Raw genomic sequence first — 18477 nt, 5'->3', positions numbered from 1 at the left:
GTGGGAGGATGGGTGAAACAGGTGAAGGGGATGAAGAGTACACTTATCATGATGAGCACTGAGTAATACATGGAATTGTTGAGTCACTATATTGTACACCTGAAACTCACATAACACTGTATATTAACCATGCGAGAATTAAAATTTTTTTTAAAGTTAAAATAAAAAAGAATTGGACTCACTTGTTGAGGAATGTACATAACAAGTGAAGTTATGTGTCTATCTGGGAAAAGGTAACTGAATGAAGACTGGGGCCTGTGCCAAATGAATGTGAGACACCATAAATACCCGTGGAGACTCCACGGGCATAGCAGGGATGCCCGCACCATCCTGATGCAAGGACAGGCCCTGATAAGAGCAAGGCTGAGGAAGGCCACTCCGGCCTGGGAATGGCGTAAACGGAAAAGTAGCCAGTATGTCCAGCCAACAGCGAGGCAACCATCTAGCTAGATGGAAGGTTCGCTCTCCAGAGTAGAAAAGGGAAGTGTAGAGAAGCAGACTAGAACCAGCCCCAGGGGTTTTGAGAAATAAGCCAGTGAGTCTGGTGGCAGTTTGGAGTCTCTAAGGAGATTTAAGCTAAGGACCAAAGACCGCATTGATAAGCTATTCATAGTGGGGTCAGGGGAAAGACCAAAAACTCAATCTACTACGAGAAGAACACGGTACGTCCAGTAAAACTGCGTATATGATGAAGCACAATCTTATACCTTCCTTTACAGTTTTCCACAAAAGACAGGCGCTGGGAGTTTGGGCCTCGTAAAAATAGCATAGATCTCACCTGTCATGGGACCCCCTGACAGGAGAGACTGGGCAGGCCAGAAGGTTTGTCTTGTTCTCTGGTCCCTTTGGCCTGATTCCCAATCCAACAGTCGTCAGTTTTAATACTTTCTGCAGCTATATGTTCCTCCTTTTTCCATGAACGTGACTCCTATGGTCAGCATATATAATTCTAGGGGACAAAGTTTCAGGCTAGAGAAATTCTTTCTTATAATTTTTTTTAATAAGAATAATTACAGAGAAAAAAAAAATCAAGATCCTTTACATAATGATCTATAAGCCACAGATACAAATATAGGATAACATGTTTGGTTTTTTTTATACTGCATTTATAAGCCAGCACTACTGAAACTGTATTCAAGCCACTAGATGTTATCCTGAACTCCTCGACAGTGCTGACACAGAGGACGTACTCAGTAAAAGTTGGCTCAGTGGCACTGTTGAACTGAACGGCGTTCAAAGTGAGGCGAAATGGCCGCTCTCACCCTGATTTAATAACGAAAGCAGTGAGGGCATCACAGTTACCTGTATTCCAAGTGCCTTGCTGCAAAGAGGGCCACGGCCAGGTATCTGAGCTTCCAATCCGTTATTTTTAAAGCCAGACCACAATGCTCATATGCAAAATGGCATCTTGTAAAGCCATTCCCAAAAGCAACATCCATGTGGTGCCCAGGGTTATTCAGACACTGCAGCTCAGATACTGATTGCCATCCCAAGACAACAGAGACACTCTCTGTGTTTGTAAAGTGTTCATTTTATAAATATCTGATAAGAATCCACATGTAACTACATGCATTAATTAGAAATTACCTATGACAAAATGACACTGAGCTTTCACTGGCAGATAGAATAACCACAAAAACGTGTTTGATTCTTTTTTTTCTAAGTCATCATACTCAAGTTTATAGACAAGTCTTATTTTCTCATTCAGGAGGAAAAAATTTGCACATTCAAGTCCCTTCCTCTGCCTTTCTTGCCCCTTGAGGGGAGTCGTACCTGCATAATGTACTGGAATCTCTATCTTTGGCCCAATGACGTAATGTCCCTCCTCCAGGCTGTGGGCAGTGATGGTGGTCCACTGACGGCATGAATGAATCAGAAGGTATTCGTTTTCCCGCAGCCCTTCTATGCATTCTCCTGGAAAAGATAATTTAGTGTAAGAAACTTAGAATTAACATCTGTTTGCTCCATACTCTGCAATAAGATTTCAATAGTTAAGACTTCACTAATGCAGAAATTGATAGTTCATCCCAAGATGACATAAGCTTGCTTCCGAATTAGCACTAAAAAGGCATTCTACAATAAGCTGACAACTGCACACAGCATTCCCTAAAAATGTTTCCCACTTATCTGCGAAGACATTCTCAAAACCTCATTTTATCTAAATGATTGTACTCAAGGATAATAAAACATTTATTAAGTGCCAACAATATGTTAGTACTACCTAGATGCTCTGCATGTATTATTTCATATGATGCAATAATATTGCGAGGTAGGTATTGTTCCTTTGTTACAGGTGGGAAGAATCAAAGTTCAGAATGTTAAGTGTATGTCTGAGCTCACAGATTTAATAAGCAGGAAAGTGAGGATTCAGGCCCAAGTCAGACTGATTCCAAGGCTTACGCTCTTAATCACTAAAATACAACTACCAAAAATATATGATAAACCTCTCTGTTGAAACAGTACTTGAAATTGAATGCCAGTATCTCCTTTTAAATTTTGTATGTTTTGCCAGTTCTTTCTGGCCCCCTACCAAATTTCCCAATTAAAAATAATGAAGCTTTAGAGCATGCAAATGAAATTATTTTTTTCATTTTGATATTTTCTGAGGTACATTTTTAACATCGGAACCAATGACAAGTAAATTATTTCAAAAAAGAAATCCATCCCCTGAAACTTAAAAAGACATTTTTTTAGATGCTGAAACGACCCATCTCATTAATCCTGGTTTAGTCGTTTTCAATGCTCAGATAATACCTGAAAAGGCTAATTTCTTTATACAGAAAACAGCCTTTCTTATTTCTGATGTTGATTATACTGCAATAACCAAACGAGTCAGTGATTTAACTGGGTGTTTTATTCACAGTTCACTTAAAAAAGTTGCAGTACTTTCACAATACAAAAGAAGTCGAGGAGGCTGTAATGATCAATTTGGTTATCACATTCATAAGCCATCAAATCCATTTCCAATCCAGTAAGGCCCCAATCTTGAAAACAGTCTTAATGCAAGAATACTTCATCTTGGTCGCAGGAGACACAGACGGGGAGTGGGGATGAGGGGGATGGGAGAAAAAGCAGCAGATCTGGAAGCAGAGGTATCCTAGCAGGAATGAGAGGTCCAACTCCCCAGGGGGAACTTCCAAAACCAGACTCCCCTGCCCTCACGCTTTGGGAGACCAGGTTCATAAAGTCCTCCCGAGGAGGCTGCTGGTACTTACGAGTGCTCTGCACCCCCCTCAAGCATGTTGGAGCAGAAAGAAAGATCTGGAAGGGCTGCTCCAAAGGAGAAATCATCTGGCCTCCCCTGAGGCTCCCCACCAGGAGGTAGGAGGGTGGGAAGGGCACAGAGACAAGCAAGCAGGGGTTACAAGCACGGGCCATGAAGTCCAAGAGATTTGGTCTAGTCAAAGCTCTGCCCCCCATCACTGTGTGGTCTTGGGCAGAAACCTTCCTTTCTCCCCGTGAGATGGGGCAACAACAGTACTCGCTTCCCAGAGCGGCTGTGAAGATACACAGTGACAATGATGGGAAGTGCGGATGTTTCTGTCATATGATGTTAGGAGGGATCAGGAAACGTCAGCGATTAATTTTATTTACTGCACGCTTTGTGTCCCTAGAATTCCATCCTTCTATAAACATTGTAATTTAGTTTATATTTTCCTCTTACAGGTGAGGAAATGACTTCAGGGCAGTTAGGAAACGTGCCTAAAGCTGCATAGCAGAAACTGACTTTGGGGTCCCTCTACGTCTCCCCCTGTTCTTCAACACCACACTGACTTTTGCCTTGAAAACTGCCAACCATAATCCAAAAAACAGAGAGAAACTGACCCTCAGCTCCAAGTCTCACTCAAGGAAGGAGGGAGAGAGTATCAGCAACAAAAATGAGGAATTAAAATATGAATTCATTAGAAAGTGAAAGGTGCTATGGGAAAAAAGAAAAAGTAAAGGGTAAGAAGATCAGGAGGACCATATATGAGAAAGAAGAGAAATTTGCAAGGTTGTCATTTTAAGATATATTTCATTCATTTATCCAACAAACATTTATCTCCTTATTTGTTTAGCTTTTTCTAAAAACAGCTTTATTGAGGAATAAGTGATCTACGAAGAACTGCACATATTTAATGTGTCCATGCTGAAGACTGGCAAACATTTATGGAGGATCTTTCATGCACCAAGCAATGGAGGAGTGGGCGAAAATGAAAAGAGAGCTTGGCCCATGCATTCAAGAAGCTGACATCCTCTTGGTGAGATGTGTTCACATGTAATTTTATGTAAGGTAGGACATGACTAGTGCTAGGCAAGAGGAATAAAGAATCTGGACTGGAGATGGCGACTTTGGCAGAGAAGATCAAGAAAATGCCAAGAGGAATATATAGCTTTTGGGCTGGTCCTAATTCTTGGGCAATGGAGGCCAGAGAAAGGTTTGAGATGAGAGACTGGCCGAAGCTCTGCTTTAGGAAAATTAATCTGTCAATACTATAAAAGCTGGGTTAGAGAGGAAGAAACCAGAGCCACGGGGTGTATGTGAGGAAACTCAGAGAGAAAACACACCACCATTCAGGGAAAAAGAAAAATGTTGTTTTCTGCAACTGAACTGCTATATCATAAAACTGTTTTAATTTTATTCCGCAGTGGGCTCTAAAGAGGCAGCCAAGAAACAACTGCAGTCAAGTTAATCAAAATGAAAATTTAATGTTAAGTCCTACTGCTAGCTGATGTAGTAAACACTCTTGTCAAGAGGATTCAGAATGATTTTCAAAGCTATAAAGGAGTAAGAAATCAGTGCCTGTTTTTGAGCTTATCTTTTTTTTATTTTTTTTAAACAACTGAACCATGTGCCTGCTTTAGGCAAAAGAAGTTTCACAAAAATTGTCTAGAAATAAAACTTAATATAATCACTTAAAATGTCCTAGGGTAGGCCACTAATAGAGACACTACATTAAATGAATCCCTAAAGTAAACATTTTTGTGATATAATTATCCTGTTGCTTAACTACTATATATAACATGCTAAAACTTATATATTTAGCTCAAAGATGTAGTAACAAGAAGTCTAAAAGAAATGTGTGCTAAATTCCAAAATGTGTTAATATCATCCTGAAATTTCCCCAGATCCAGCATGCTTCTGGGATATACTTTCCTTGCCTGGTTTGACCTTGATCCCCTCAATATTAAGTCTTACACACTTGTTAAAATCATTTTTAACGCTAGGAAAATTAGAACCACGAATCCTTCAAAGTAAGTCTGCTTAAAAAAAAATCAAATTCGAAATTTAAAATAAAAATTTATAAGCCGGACACACACAAATCCTGCTGGTTTGGCTGCTGGGCTACTGTCATCTCCTGATGCACCTTTCTGATCTCTCCTTGTTACCTTCACGGTTTTCCCCCTTTCCCACATTAGCTGTAACTGTAGGAGTTAATCAAGGTTCCGCCCTTAACCTGTTCACCGTTTCTCTCTCCTTTACCATCTTACACACCCCTCAGGGATTCACTTAGTTATGGACAACTTGCACATCCATTCTCTCAGCTACCAACTTGTATTCTGAGCTCCTCATCCAGACTTTATCTTCTACCCTTTTCGACCTGGATGTCCCCCTACCATTCACTCAGGCATCCTACATTCATCCAACAAACATGTAAGGAGGACCAGCTATGTTCTAGAACCTGGCGATATAGTCCCTGCTCTCACGGAGCTGACTTCTTGGCTGGGTTTTCAATCCCCCATTCTTCACTGTCAACTTACTTAAATATTGCTGCGGATAAAAACTCAAGAATACAACGTGGCTCATCTTATTCTTTTACTCACATCTGCCTTCAGTGGTTCTCATTCATATAGAATGAGGCCTTAAGTCTTTGGCTCAATACTCAAGGCCCTCATGATCTATCCACAGAATATAAGACCTATATCCCCCACACCATACGCTAGAGCCCAAAGGACCTGTTTCCGGTGCCACACACACGGAGCGGCGTCACTCCTCTGGGCCTCCTCACTTTCTTTCCTTTGCCTGAGCCTTATCTCCCAATCCTTATTTACTCACTACTCATTATACTCATTCTTGAAAGACCAGCTCAAATGCCACCTTCATGAACGTCTTCCTCATATGAATCCTAATAGTTTTCATTTGAACTATAGCAATTTTGTAGTTTTGCTAATATTCTATGCTGAATTTATAAATTTCTTTAAGAGCTCAGAGCAGGAGGAGCTTAGACTGATATTTTAATGTTTATGTATATATATATATTTTTTTAAGATTTTATTTATTTGACAGAGAGAGACACAGCGAGAGAGGGAACACAAGCAGGGGGAGTGGGAGAGGGAGAAGCAGGCCTCTTGCGGTGCAGGGAGCCCGATGTGGGGCTCGATCCCAGGACCCTGGGACCATGACCTGAGCCGAAGGCAGACGCTTAACGACTGAGCCACCCAGGCGCCCATGTTTATGTATATTTAAATGACACAATAAAACTAATTTATAATGTGGGGATTACAGGCATTTTTTTTTTCCTTTTGAAATTGGTCTATACATGCGTCAATTTTGAGAATCATGGTAATAAGGGTTAAGAAACAAAGATACTTCAGGACCAAAAATGCTGTTAGATAAGATCCTCTCTAAACTGGGGCACCTGGGTGGCTCAGGTCATGATCCTGGAGTCCTGGGATGGAGCCCCATGTTGGGCTCTCTGCTGAGTGGGGAGCCTGCTTCTCCTTCTGCCTGCCCCCCCCCCCCGATGCACACACTCTCTCGAGTGTATTCTCTCTCTCTCAAATAAATGAACTCTTAGGAGGAAAAAAAAAAAAAAGATCCTCTCTAAATTACCTTGTCTTACTAGCATCCACAGCAATGCAATGGAGTTGCCCAGACTCACCGCCTCATGGTTTTGTTTTGTTAATATTCAAACATAATAATGTTTGCATTTATTTAGAATAGTTTCCCCCATCGAATCTTATGTTTTTATGCTGCTTGTAACTATTTTAGCTTTGTTTAAGTTGTAATTAAATTTATTACATTTGGATATACTGAATTAGTGCATAACTGTACTGCCTTTTATATGGGTTGCTTAGGATGTGTCTCAATCAGTTCAAATAGTTGTATGTCTGTCACAGTAGACTCCAAATCTCTATTAAATGCTTTTTTATTTTTAAATATAAAGTATGATGTACTTGGATGACAATTTATAACGTTTTGATATTAAACCTGCAAGCTTACTGCTGATGAGTTTTCTATTAAGGTTGGGCTGAATCCAAATAACACAGACACATACGCAAGTTGGTTTTTGTTTTTCTTTTTGCTATCCTCATGTCACAAAGAACAGATGCATGATTCTCCAAGTTGTGTTGTGATTTTGGCAATTAAATATTAAAGTGTTTTTGATTTTCCACTTTTGTGTCTCTTTGTTTTTCCCGTTGGCATTTCACACCAGAGTAACGGGTTCAGTCAACAATTTGGGCTATATCTCTACAGAGGGCATGCACTTTTAATCTCTTCAACTTCCAGAATACCTGGTCTTCCAATTTGCATAGCAAATATATAAACTCATATTGCTGATTATCTTTCTTTTTAAAGTATCCCCATTTAGTTTGGTTTCTTCTCAGCCCACTAGGAGAACCGTGTCCATGGTGGATACCCATGTATTTGTTTCATGTATTTGTTGACTGATTAATGAGGCCCAATTGAAATAATCTGATTTGTTAATACATGTGTAATGAGAATCAGATTTACTAACCTTGGCGTTGTTTTTATCTATTATGGATATAAACTGCTCCTAATGTTGTAACTAAATCTATCAACAATGAGTAATGAATAAGTTTTATGGTATCTGTTACTACTTACTACAAATCTAATTTAACAGTTGTGCATTGTTTTATTTTACCAATGTTAAAAGGAAAGCTGGTCAAGTGACAACACTGTATTTTACTTCCTCACTGTTAATAGAGTTGTTTAATTTTAATTATGTGTTTACTTGATCCTACAATCCTTTTCATGTACACAGGAACCCTACTGAGTCAGTTACATAAGCAAACCACTGCATTTCTCTTATAACTTAGACTTTTTTTTCAGTTTTATTGAAAAATAACTGACATATATCACTGTATAAATTTAAGGTGTCCAGCATGATGGTTTGACTTACATATATCATGAAACAACCACATACTGGGTTTAGATACAATAAAAGGAAAAAAACCATTTCTTCCTGTGATGAGAACTCTTAGGATCTGCTGTCTCAACAACCTCCCTATACATCACACAGCAAGTGTTAACTGTAGTCATCATGTCATACATTACATCCCTGGCACTTATTTATCTTCTAACTCGAAGTTTGTACCTTCTGACCACCTTCTTCCAATCCCCTCTCCCCATTCCATTTTTAAAAAAATACCTTCAGTGAGCAGAAATGCCATTTCCCACTTCCTGCCCTTACCCATGAAAAATGCCCACAAACCATCCTCTCTGCTCTGTTCTCAGGCAAGGGCTGAATATTGATTCCCAGGAAGAGAGCACAGCTGTCAACAGTCTGGATCCCTTGATCAATACACAGCGGCACCAACCGCCTGTCGGTGCCCTCACGACCCACTGAGCTGGGATGGGAGAAATAGGCTTCGATGTGATATTATGCCAGTGATGTGTTGTAGTTCTCCTTTTTTGCTTCAGTAGACTCCCTTAACTAAAATATCTATATGCATGATCTTCAACACCAGCAAAGCCTCCTGATTATAGTGATCACAAAGGTTTTGTTACAGAGGCTATTCCTTCTAAGTACTCTTCATAAATACAAGCTTGTATTTGCCAAGGTAGCTTCCACTTAAAATTCCTTTCCTCATTCTTTTAGTTACATTTTATCCCATAAGCTGAGGGATATAATTAAATGCTACTTAGTTAGCATCCTCAGTGTCAGTGTATTTACTGTGAGAAGAGAACATGGCACTACCATACTATTTCTTTATCCCAAAGAACTACAATCCCAATGACATGGTAAAGAAAGAAAGGATATGGGGAGTGGGGAGCTAAAAGAGGGCAAGAAATGATGTCATAGCAAATTGCTCTAAGGCCGTTGAAGAGTGATCATGAAACCATGAAATTAAAATGTTGTCTGCAGTAAGGCGTTCTAAAAAGGAAATAATAGAAGGTGAGGACAATCCTAAAAGAATGAACTAATTAGCAACTAATTAAGATACAGAAATTATAAAGTGGTCAGGGAGGATGTGGTTATAGGAAACCACGAAAGCACAGGTCATAATTTTGAAATCAATGGAAACTGAAAACAAACCAAAATTTTGCCAGTGGAAAAGAAAGCTCTAGGAAGAAGAGAATAAACTGCCTTTAGTCTAATGGTAGAAGTATTAGAAGAAAGGGAAGGACAGGAGAGGAAGGATCAGACATAGGCTTTCAATCAAATAAAGGCATCTTAAAACCATTTGATAAGAGCTTCCCAGAAAGTATAGTAGAGTAAACAAAAAATAGAGCTTCTGGCACAGACACCATGAATGCAAAGGAAAATGAATGTCCTACTTCTGGGCAGACACAATGAATAATTTTAGCAACCTAAGAGTCACCTATAACATTCCGCTGCTCCAGATATCGAGCACTAGCGTGATCCTCCAGTGATATGCGCACCTGCATCTCTACTTTCACCCACTTCAACAGGACAGTCCATTTCTAGGTGATGGCATCCTGTGATCACTATGCCATATCTTGTGGAACAGAGAAAAGCCTCGGTGGGTGGAAGGGCGTGGGAACAGTAGAAAACAGCATTACCTGAGCTTAGCTGCTGTCCAGTTCTAACCACTTCTAAAATGAGACTGTTATCTACTGTCTCCAGTCCTGCCCTACCTTCTTCAGGGGGTGGATCATCCCTCATGTGTTAGGGGAGGAACCTACAGCCGCAAGGAACACAGTGGTTCCGACCCTGGGCTGAACAGTCACTGTAATCCTCTGGGGACTTGTAAAAAAAAAAAAAGAAAACAAACCTCCAGTGGTGGGGAGGGTAAGGGCACACACGAGACCACTGAAATCACAATCTCTGAGAATGGGATCCAGAAACCTGCAGTGTCCTGAAATCTCCTCGGGCGTCCTATTGTGCAGCCTGGGTTCGGAGCACAACTGAGGCAATTAAGAGCACGGGTCCTGGAGAGACACCATCCACCAGGAGACTCCGTTCCTGCACTTAGTGTGAGAAGGGTGCAAGATCACATTTAGCAGGTGCTTCCAAAGCATCTGACACATAGTAAGCTCTCCAAAAGTATTATTACTCTTATTGTCCTCGGATACCTCAGATTACAGGATTTTCTCAGGCTAATAAACTTGCATAGCATTTACTGTCTGCTTTTTTACATTTTGTAGTAACTATAAATTATCCTGTGTTATTTAACATTTTATGCATATACATTATATTTCTCCAATCAGACTGTGACATTCTTGGGTGCCAGGGACTTTTCTCGTCTTCTTACCAGACCAGGCTCACACACCCAGCTGGTATCAATAAAGCGTCACTCATGATTATCTGACATGGTCATTTTTCACTGTTGAGATCCCACAAATTGACACACTGAGCCATCAGATGAAATTAAAGGTTTTGTTCCTCTTTTTTTGTCTTCTATTTTGCAATAAAGAATGAGGGCTACTCTATTTTCTCAAACCTCTCTTTGTATTTAAACCTTTTTTAAAAACCAGGTTATTATTTCAAACTAATAGGAAGCTCTTCATCAAGAATGACTGTTGACTTAATGACAGTAACCTGCAGCAGTTTTGTTATGATTCACCTTTAACTAGAAGGTGGCAGAAATTACTAGATGTACACCAATATCTCACTCACTCCTTGGCCTCAGTCATAGTCCCCTTATGTTAGCTGAGCACATGGCTGCCCAGAATACAGAACACTGTTCCCAACTTCACTATTCCTACCCCCAAGAAGGTGTAACAGTGTAACTAAGTTATAGCCAACAGGTATAGTAGTATGCGCCACCTCCAAGATTTACTTTTTTAAAAATATCTTTCATATACCGGAAAATTCCTGATTGAAATTTACAACTCAATAGTTAGTATAGTCACAGACCTGTGCAAACACTACAGTCTAATTATAGAACATTTCTATCATCCCAAAGAAACCTCATACCCATTAACAGTCCTCACCCTACTTCTCACCCCAGCCTGAGGCAACCACTAATCTAATCCCTGTGTCTATAAATTTGCCCATTCTGGACATTTCATATAAATGGAATTATAAAATATGTGACCTTTTGTGTCCAGCTTCTTAGCGTAATGTTTTCAAGATTCATCTATGTTGTAGTGTGGATCAGCACTTCATTCCCTTTTGGCCAAATAATATTTGAGTGTATGGATATTATACCATGTTTTATTTACCCATTCATCAGAGGATGGACATTTGGACTGTTTACAGTTTTGATAGCTATAGCGTGCTGCTGATATGGACATGTGTGTACAAGTTTTTCTGGGGACATTTGTTTTCATTTCTCTTGGAAAAATACCTAGGAGTGGAACTGCTAGGTCACATGGTAACTCTACATTTAACTTTCTGAGAACTCCCAGATTGTTTTCAAATTGGCTGCCACCATTTTACATTCCCACCAGCAATGAACGAGGGTTCCAATTTTTCCACATCCTCTCCACCACTTGTTAATATCCATCTTTTTAGTTATAGTTAAAGTAATGGGTGTGATGCCTCACTGTGGTTCTGATTTGTAGTTACCAAATGATGAGTGATGTTGAGCCTCTTTCCATGTGCTTATTGGCCATTCCTATTATCTTTTTTGGAGAAATGTTTATTCAGATCCTTTGCCCAGTTAAATTTGGTTATTTGTCTTTATTGTTGAGTTGTAACAGTTTTCTGTATATTCTGAACGCAAGTTTCTTATCAGATATATGATTTGTAAACATTTTCTCTCATTACAGGGACTGTCTTTCCACTTTCTTGATAGTGTCCTTTGAACCACAAAATTTTTAAATTTTGAAGCCAAATTTATTTTTTCTTTTGTCATTTGTGTTTTTGGTGTCATATGTGAAAAACCGTTGCCTAACCCAGCATCACGAAGATTTGTGTCTACATTTTATAGTTTCCAGTTCTTACATTTCGGTTTGTGACCCATTTTCAGTTAATTTTTGTGCATGCTGTGAGTAGGGGTCCAGATTCATTCCTTTGAATGTGGATATCCAATTCTCTGAGCACCAGGTGAATTGTCTTGCCTCTTTGTTGAAAACCAACTGACAGTAAGTGTAAGGATTTATTTCAAATGTAAGGGTTTATTTCACCTTAAGTGTATGGCTATTTCTATCCTTATGCCAGTACCACAATGTCTTAATTACTGTAGCTTTGTAGTAAGTTTTGAAATTGGGAATGTGAGTCTTCCAACTTTGTTCTTCAAGATTGTTGTGGTTTTTCTGGGCCTCCTGCATTTCCATATGAGTTTTATGGATCAGCTTGTCAATTTTTGCCCCACAAAGAGCAAGCTAGGATATTTCGATGACAGTGACTGTGATCAACCTACATATCAATTTGGGGAGGCCTGTCATCTTAACAATATTAACTCTTCTGATTCATGAACATGGAATGTCTTTGCATTTATTTAGATCTTTATTTCAATGAGGTTTTGTAGTTTTCAGTGTGCAAGGCTTGTACTTCTTTTGTTAAATTTATTCCTAAGCATTTTATTCCTTTTGATGGCATTACAAATAGAACTGTTTTTAAATTTCATTTTTGGAGTGTTCATTGCTAGTGTAGAGAAGCACAACTGATTTCTATATATTGATCTTTCATAACCTGAAATCTTACTGAATTTGTTCATTAGTTTAACAGTTTTGGCTTGTTTTTTGTAGCTTCCTTAGGATTTTCTATATACAAGTTCATGTCATCTGCAAATAGAAATAGTTTACTTCTTCCTCTCCAGTCTGGATTACATATTTTTTTTTGTTTTTCTTGCCTTAATGCCCCTCGCTAGAGTCTCCAGCACAACACTGAACATAAGTGGCAACCAAGATTACGTTTGGGAGAGGATGTGCCCTTCTTTTCCATCTTTATTCTTCCTGATAGACGGAATGTGGATGTGATTATTGGAGGTGGAATGGTAGTGACCATCCTGGACTTTGAGGGGAACTTAGGACCAGAACAGTCCAAGACATAGCAACAACTGAAAAGAAACCTGGTCTTTGCCATCTTGGGGAACATGCCAACCTGTGGTCTTTGCCTTTAGGTCTCCGTAACTTCAAACCAAACTCAAGGCTAACATGATACAGGAATATTAGAATAAAGTAAGAATTGTGGTGCCTGCATTATTCAATCAAAATATATGAACTAGGTTCAAAAAGGAAAAGAATTTTTTATTTTTTTTAAAAAACCAATAGTATTAAAGGTGCCTATGTAAGGAAGTACTGTCTAAGCCTGGCTCCTGGTTTTAAAATCTGAGCAATGTCTGGTATCTATTTTTTTTTTTTTTTTTTTACTTCAAAATAATGCCACAAAATTTAGAGGAATAGCATTCCTCAATATTATGCTTCTGGTAATTTATTTCAAGCTTCCCAAATAGTCTGTGATGTAGCTATATAACCAACCCAAGTCTACTTCATAAAGACCAGAATATTACTCAAAAAGTCACTAAAAATATTATCACGCATTTAATAGAACTCTTCATTTGTATCTAATTACAGGTAGGAGTTATATGTTAGCTCACATTTGTATGGTTAAATTAACATATACGATGAGCTTTGGCTCTAAATTATTTATGAAACCAAATCAGGCTCATGGCTCTAGATGGGGTGATATCAAGTATCCCTAATGCAGACAGAAAAACAATGTATTTAGATTAATGGCCAAAAAACGTTATGAGGAATACAGATGAAACAACTTTCCTAGAATTTACCATCAATAGGAGAAGTAATGTCAGCAGGAAGCACCTCAGCGGTATCACGGGCAGGGTACCAAAGAAAGGAAGTCACTCCACAGCCTTCCAGTTATGCATCCATTTGACCATTACTAAGAATAAAGATCCAGGAACTAACTCTCCATTCCTCCCTCTTGTATCTCACTTTGGCTATGAGCCGGCAGCACAGCAACTCTAGTATCCATGCTTAGTAGCTGCCTGTATTCTGAAAATGTGTAAGAATGTAAAAGAAAGCAACTTAATTCTTTGAAGCAGAATCTATAATAATATGCCAACTCAATCAGGGAGGTTTTCTTCCCTTTGAAGCCTCCGGGATATTTTTATTTTTGGAAAATATTCTGATTAAGTTAAAACAAATATGTGCTGTCATAGCAGGTTGCCTAATCTAAAAGTGGTTTCCAGTTCCTTTACTGACTAAAAGTATCAAAAGTTTAGAAAGATAAAACAGATGCTAAGGAAGTCCTTAAATCCCCACAGCAGCTCTTTCCTCTCTCGCTCCCGGCCATCTTGGTGGCTGCTCTCAGTGGGCGCCATCTGAACCTAAGGCAGGAAGATGGTGGTGGCCACAAAGATGACGAAAAAGTCGCTGGAGTGGATCAACTCTAGGCTCCAGCATGTCACGAACAGTGGAAAGTACATGCTGGGATACAAGCAGACTGTGAAAATGATCAGATGCGGCAAAGTGCAACTGGTCATCCTCGCGAACAACTGCGCAGCCTTTAGGACATCTGAAATAGAATACTACGCCATGTTGGCCAAAACTGATGGGGATCACTACAGTGGCAATAATACTGAATTGGGCACAGCATGTGATTCTGTTATCATGAGAAGCCTGCCAGAACAGACTGGTGAGAAGTAAATCACACAAAATTTTTCTTTAATAAAACTGGCCAGAGTTTGTTTTTTTTTAAAAAATAAATAAATCCCCATAGCACCTATCTTCACCTGAATGCTATGCATGGAACGACTAAGGAACCTTCTTGTCTCCCCAACTAGATCATGTTTGCATTCCAGAGGACTGCTGGGCATAGACCAGGTGTATAATAAATGCTTTATGAATGAACAATCTTGGGTAGAAATTGGTGAGCATTCACATCAAATACATCTAAGTATAAATCAAGCACTCAGATCTTAGTTAACACGTAAACACTTCAAGGAAAGAGTATTTAGAAAAGGCTATTTTTTCAGTATCTCCTATTGATCTCTTCCTACCCTAAACAAACACCCAGAAATCGACATTGCCTAAGATCCCCCCTTTAGATGAATATTCTATTCAAAGGCCCAAAGACTGTAGTCTTGGGTTCTAAGCATGTGAAAGGATTGTTGTATTTTTACATTTTATGGTTTACTGTGAAATCCCAACAAGAAGAAAAGGAACTAGAGATTAATTTAGACACAGTACTAAGTGGTAATGTCATCAAAGAACTTCACAGTGAAATCTAAGCAAAAAGGAATGCATGGAACAAAAGAGAAAGATGTTTAAAATGAGAGAGAGAGATCAGGGATATATTATTACCTCTTTTCAAATGAACCCTTGGACAAAAGACTCCTTTGTCAGCAGACTGACCAGGAATAATAATAGATCCCTGCTGTATGAAACAGAAGTATGCCTACTTAAGTCAAATCTGAAATGTTATGCTCTGAAATAGTGAACTGAACCTAATATTTAAAAGATAAGAATTCTTTGCCAAGTGGTTTCTGGAAAAACAGGTGAGCAATTGTACTATCGGTATTTCTACAAACATTTAAAATATACAAAGCCTAGCACGGTGCCTGGCAAATACCATGGAATCACATTTCTGGCAGGTGAGGAAAGGGACTCAGATTTACATCGGAAAGCTGACACAAGAAAATTACTCTTTGGCCATCCATAAAGGATGGTAATAGACATTCCTCTCTCAATGAATCTGACACATCCAGCGTGCCCTCCAGTATGCCCTCCAGTATTGGGCAGTGCGCAAGATGATGCATTTGGTTGGTGTGAGGTATGTACTTCTCACACTGTGTGAGGAGGAGGTGTGCCCACCAAATAAGGCCCTCAGAGACCAGGAGGACTGAGAGAACCAGAGAGCAGGCAGGCCTTGTTTCAGGCTCTTCCCAGACATCAAGCTACCTGACAGAGGGCAAAGGTCAAATCACCAGGCACATTTCTAGGCTCTCCCATTCCTGCCCCCAGGTTCTCTGTTTCCACTTCTTCAAATGAATATATAATGACTCCGAAAGTTAGGTGGGAGGCAGTGTGAAATCTCAGAAATAACCTATAGTTTGGAGCCAAATTTAGGTAACTGTGGTTCTAGTATTTATTAACTATATGACCACGAGCAAATTACTTAATCTTTGAGCCGGGGTGTTCTCACATTAACAATGATAGTAATAATACTGTAAGTAAGTTGAAATGATTGAATGAGAATAAATATAAAGAACTCAGGATAGTAGTACCCTGTAGATAAAAGGCTCATGAAAAATAGGACTTCGGTTTTATTCTCTTCTTCAATAAGTGTCCTCTACCTTATTAGCCTGACTCAGGTACATACTACAGGTTTTTTTGTCCAATAAGAAAATATAATGTGCAATGATTTGCACTTTACGCTTCACGTCTACTTCAATAAAATAAAGGGGTGATATTCACCAGGTGTAAATGTTATGTTAAAGCCAACAATTTTATGTCAAGAGGATAAACTGAGCCACAGGTCAACTTATGGGGTTTTCATTGTTATTTTTAGTTTCAAATTCGATCTAGATCCCCTTGAACTTTATTATGTGACAAATAAAACAAACATAAAATACTAAAGAATCACATTTAAAAATGATTCGGGATGCCTGGGTGGGTCAGTCGGTTAAGCATCTGCCTTCGGCTCAGGTCATGATCCCAGGGTCCTGGGACCGAGCCCCGTACTGGGCTCCTTGCTCAGCAGGGAGCCTGCTTCTCCCTCTGCCTGCCGCTCCCCCTGCTTGTGCTCTCTATCTCTCTGACAAATAAATAAATAAATAAAATCTTAAAAAAAAAATTTAAAAATGATTCACTGCCATCGAAACCACAACCCAGAAGATATATCCTTAAGAAAAATATTTGAATTAACGTATTTGACAATTTTTATAATTTTCTCATATTAAGCAGATTTCTAAAAATCCTGCATAGCCTTAAAAACAAAACCAAACAAGATTTTGAAAAAAAGAAACAAAGACTCACACATACGCCACTGTTGAAAATCTCACGTTTCTATTACCAACACACAAAAACAGTGAGTTTTAGTATTCTCTGTACACATAAAAGAGGGTTAACAAGAAAAATGCAAACACCAAATAACACCTGAGTTTTTAATTTTTCCAGGTAGGCTGCCCTGAAAGCAAAAAAGCCAGACAACACTTTGCCTCTATAACTTCAAAATAAATACAATAAAAAACTTCAGTATGAAGGAACATCATACTAAAATACTAGAAATAAAGACTTAAGAAAAATCAGATCACCAAATTTTATAGAAAGGTCTATAGAGATATACTAGGCCTAAAGGAAATGCGAAGCATGTGTGAAAAGGAAGGTGCAACTTCTTGAAATAGAACTGGAAAACAAAATAAAAAACCATCTGTTCTTTCCAAAAATCTAAAAAAACCCAAAACCCCAAACACCAGTAGTTTACAGCTACCGACCGGAAGACATCATTAATTAAATTGGTACTGTGGTTACTTACATCCCCTAACCAACTATACTGCTTAAAGATAAATTATTAATACAATTTTCCAAGGCAAAATGTAACAAAGAAAACCACCTTGACGTGAATCCTCTGTATACAGGGCCATCTCCTAAATGCAAAATCTGAGACATGGAATATTAACTGGCTTGAGCAGAGGCAAGATGTAGTCACAAGAGTTCTCAAGGGTATTATGTGTATATATACTTTTTAAAGTAAAAAATCTATTTTAGTGGACCAAAATTACATTAGCAATTATAGATAAAAGCTCTGTATTTGCAAAGTTTAAATTAGGTTAAATTTAAATGACATTTTAGAAGTTTTCACAGACATTGACAAATAAGGGATAGCACAGCCTGACTCAATAAATGTGGGTCCCCAACCAGGGTCTGATAGTGAGTCACTATGTAAATGTGACCAAATGAACTCAAAGAATTCTAAGCTTGCCCAGATAGACTGATAATTAGAATCTATTTAAGCATCTATAAAGATACTAGATTTTTCTCAGACAAGGGCAAACCTAATTAAAGAAGTTTACCTGAATAATGTGCATACATTAAAAACGAATATAAAAAGCTTGCTATGCCATCCCCTTTTCCCTTCAAGATCTAAGAAATAAGGAAATCATTTCACAAATTATTCAGTGGACCATCCAGTGTCCAGGATGTTATTTCATTACTTAATAAAAAGAGAGACTATTTCCTTCCATTTCAACATACTTTTTTCTAGATCCAAGAGAAATACTAGGTAGAGGGTCCAAATAAACCAAGGAGACTAAAATAGAACAATCACGCATACAGAATGTGTTCTTTTCCCCTGAAGTGAGACAGTCATATTGAGACACTCTCTTCTTGGCATGCTTACAGATTTCACTAGCGGGACTTCAATGTCCACGATCCCT

The 18477-nt window shown here is 38.7% G+C and overlaps 1 protein-coding gene across 3 annotated transcripts in view; it reads right to left on the bottom strand.

The window, feature by feature from the left end:
* GAREM1 (GRB2 associated regulator of MAPK1 subtype 1) overlaps nucleotides 1-18477 on the bottom strand; it is a 196263-nt gene that overhangs the window by 121354 nt on the left and 56432 nt on the right. For 2 of the 3 annotated variants that reach the window (XM_078060462.1, XM_078060463.1), the window contains exon 2: nucleotides 1774-1914. The exons of the other annotated variant lie outside the window; for it this stretch is intronic. In XM_078060462.1, coding sequence (XP_077916588.1) covers nucleotides 1774-1914 — 141 coding nt within the window. The remainder of the gene's footprint in view (nucleotides 1-1773; nucleotides 1915-18477) is intronic. 3 annotated transcript variants of the gene reach the window in all.

The sequence above is a fragment of the Halichoerus grypus genome, chromosome 13 (genome assembly GCF_964656455.1).
Source record: "Halichoerus grypus chromosome 13, mHalGry1.hap1.1, whole genome shotgun sequence".
NCBI classification, from domain to species: Eukaryota; Metazoa; Chordata; class Mammalia; order Carnivora; family Phocidae; genus Halichoerus; species Halichoerus grypus.
The sequence above is the reverse complement of the archived record's forward strand: the minus strand, read 5'-3'. Positions and strand labels throughout refer to the sequence as shown.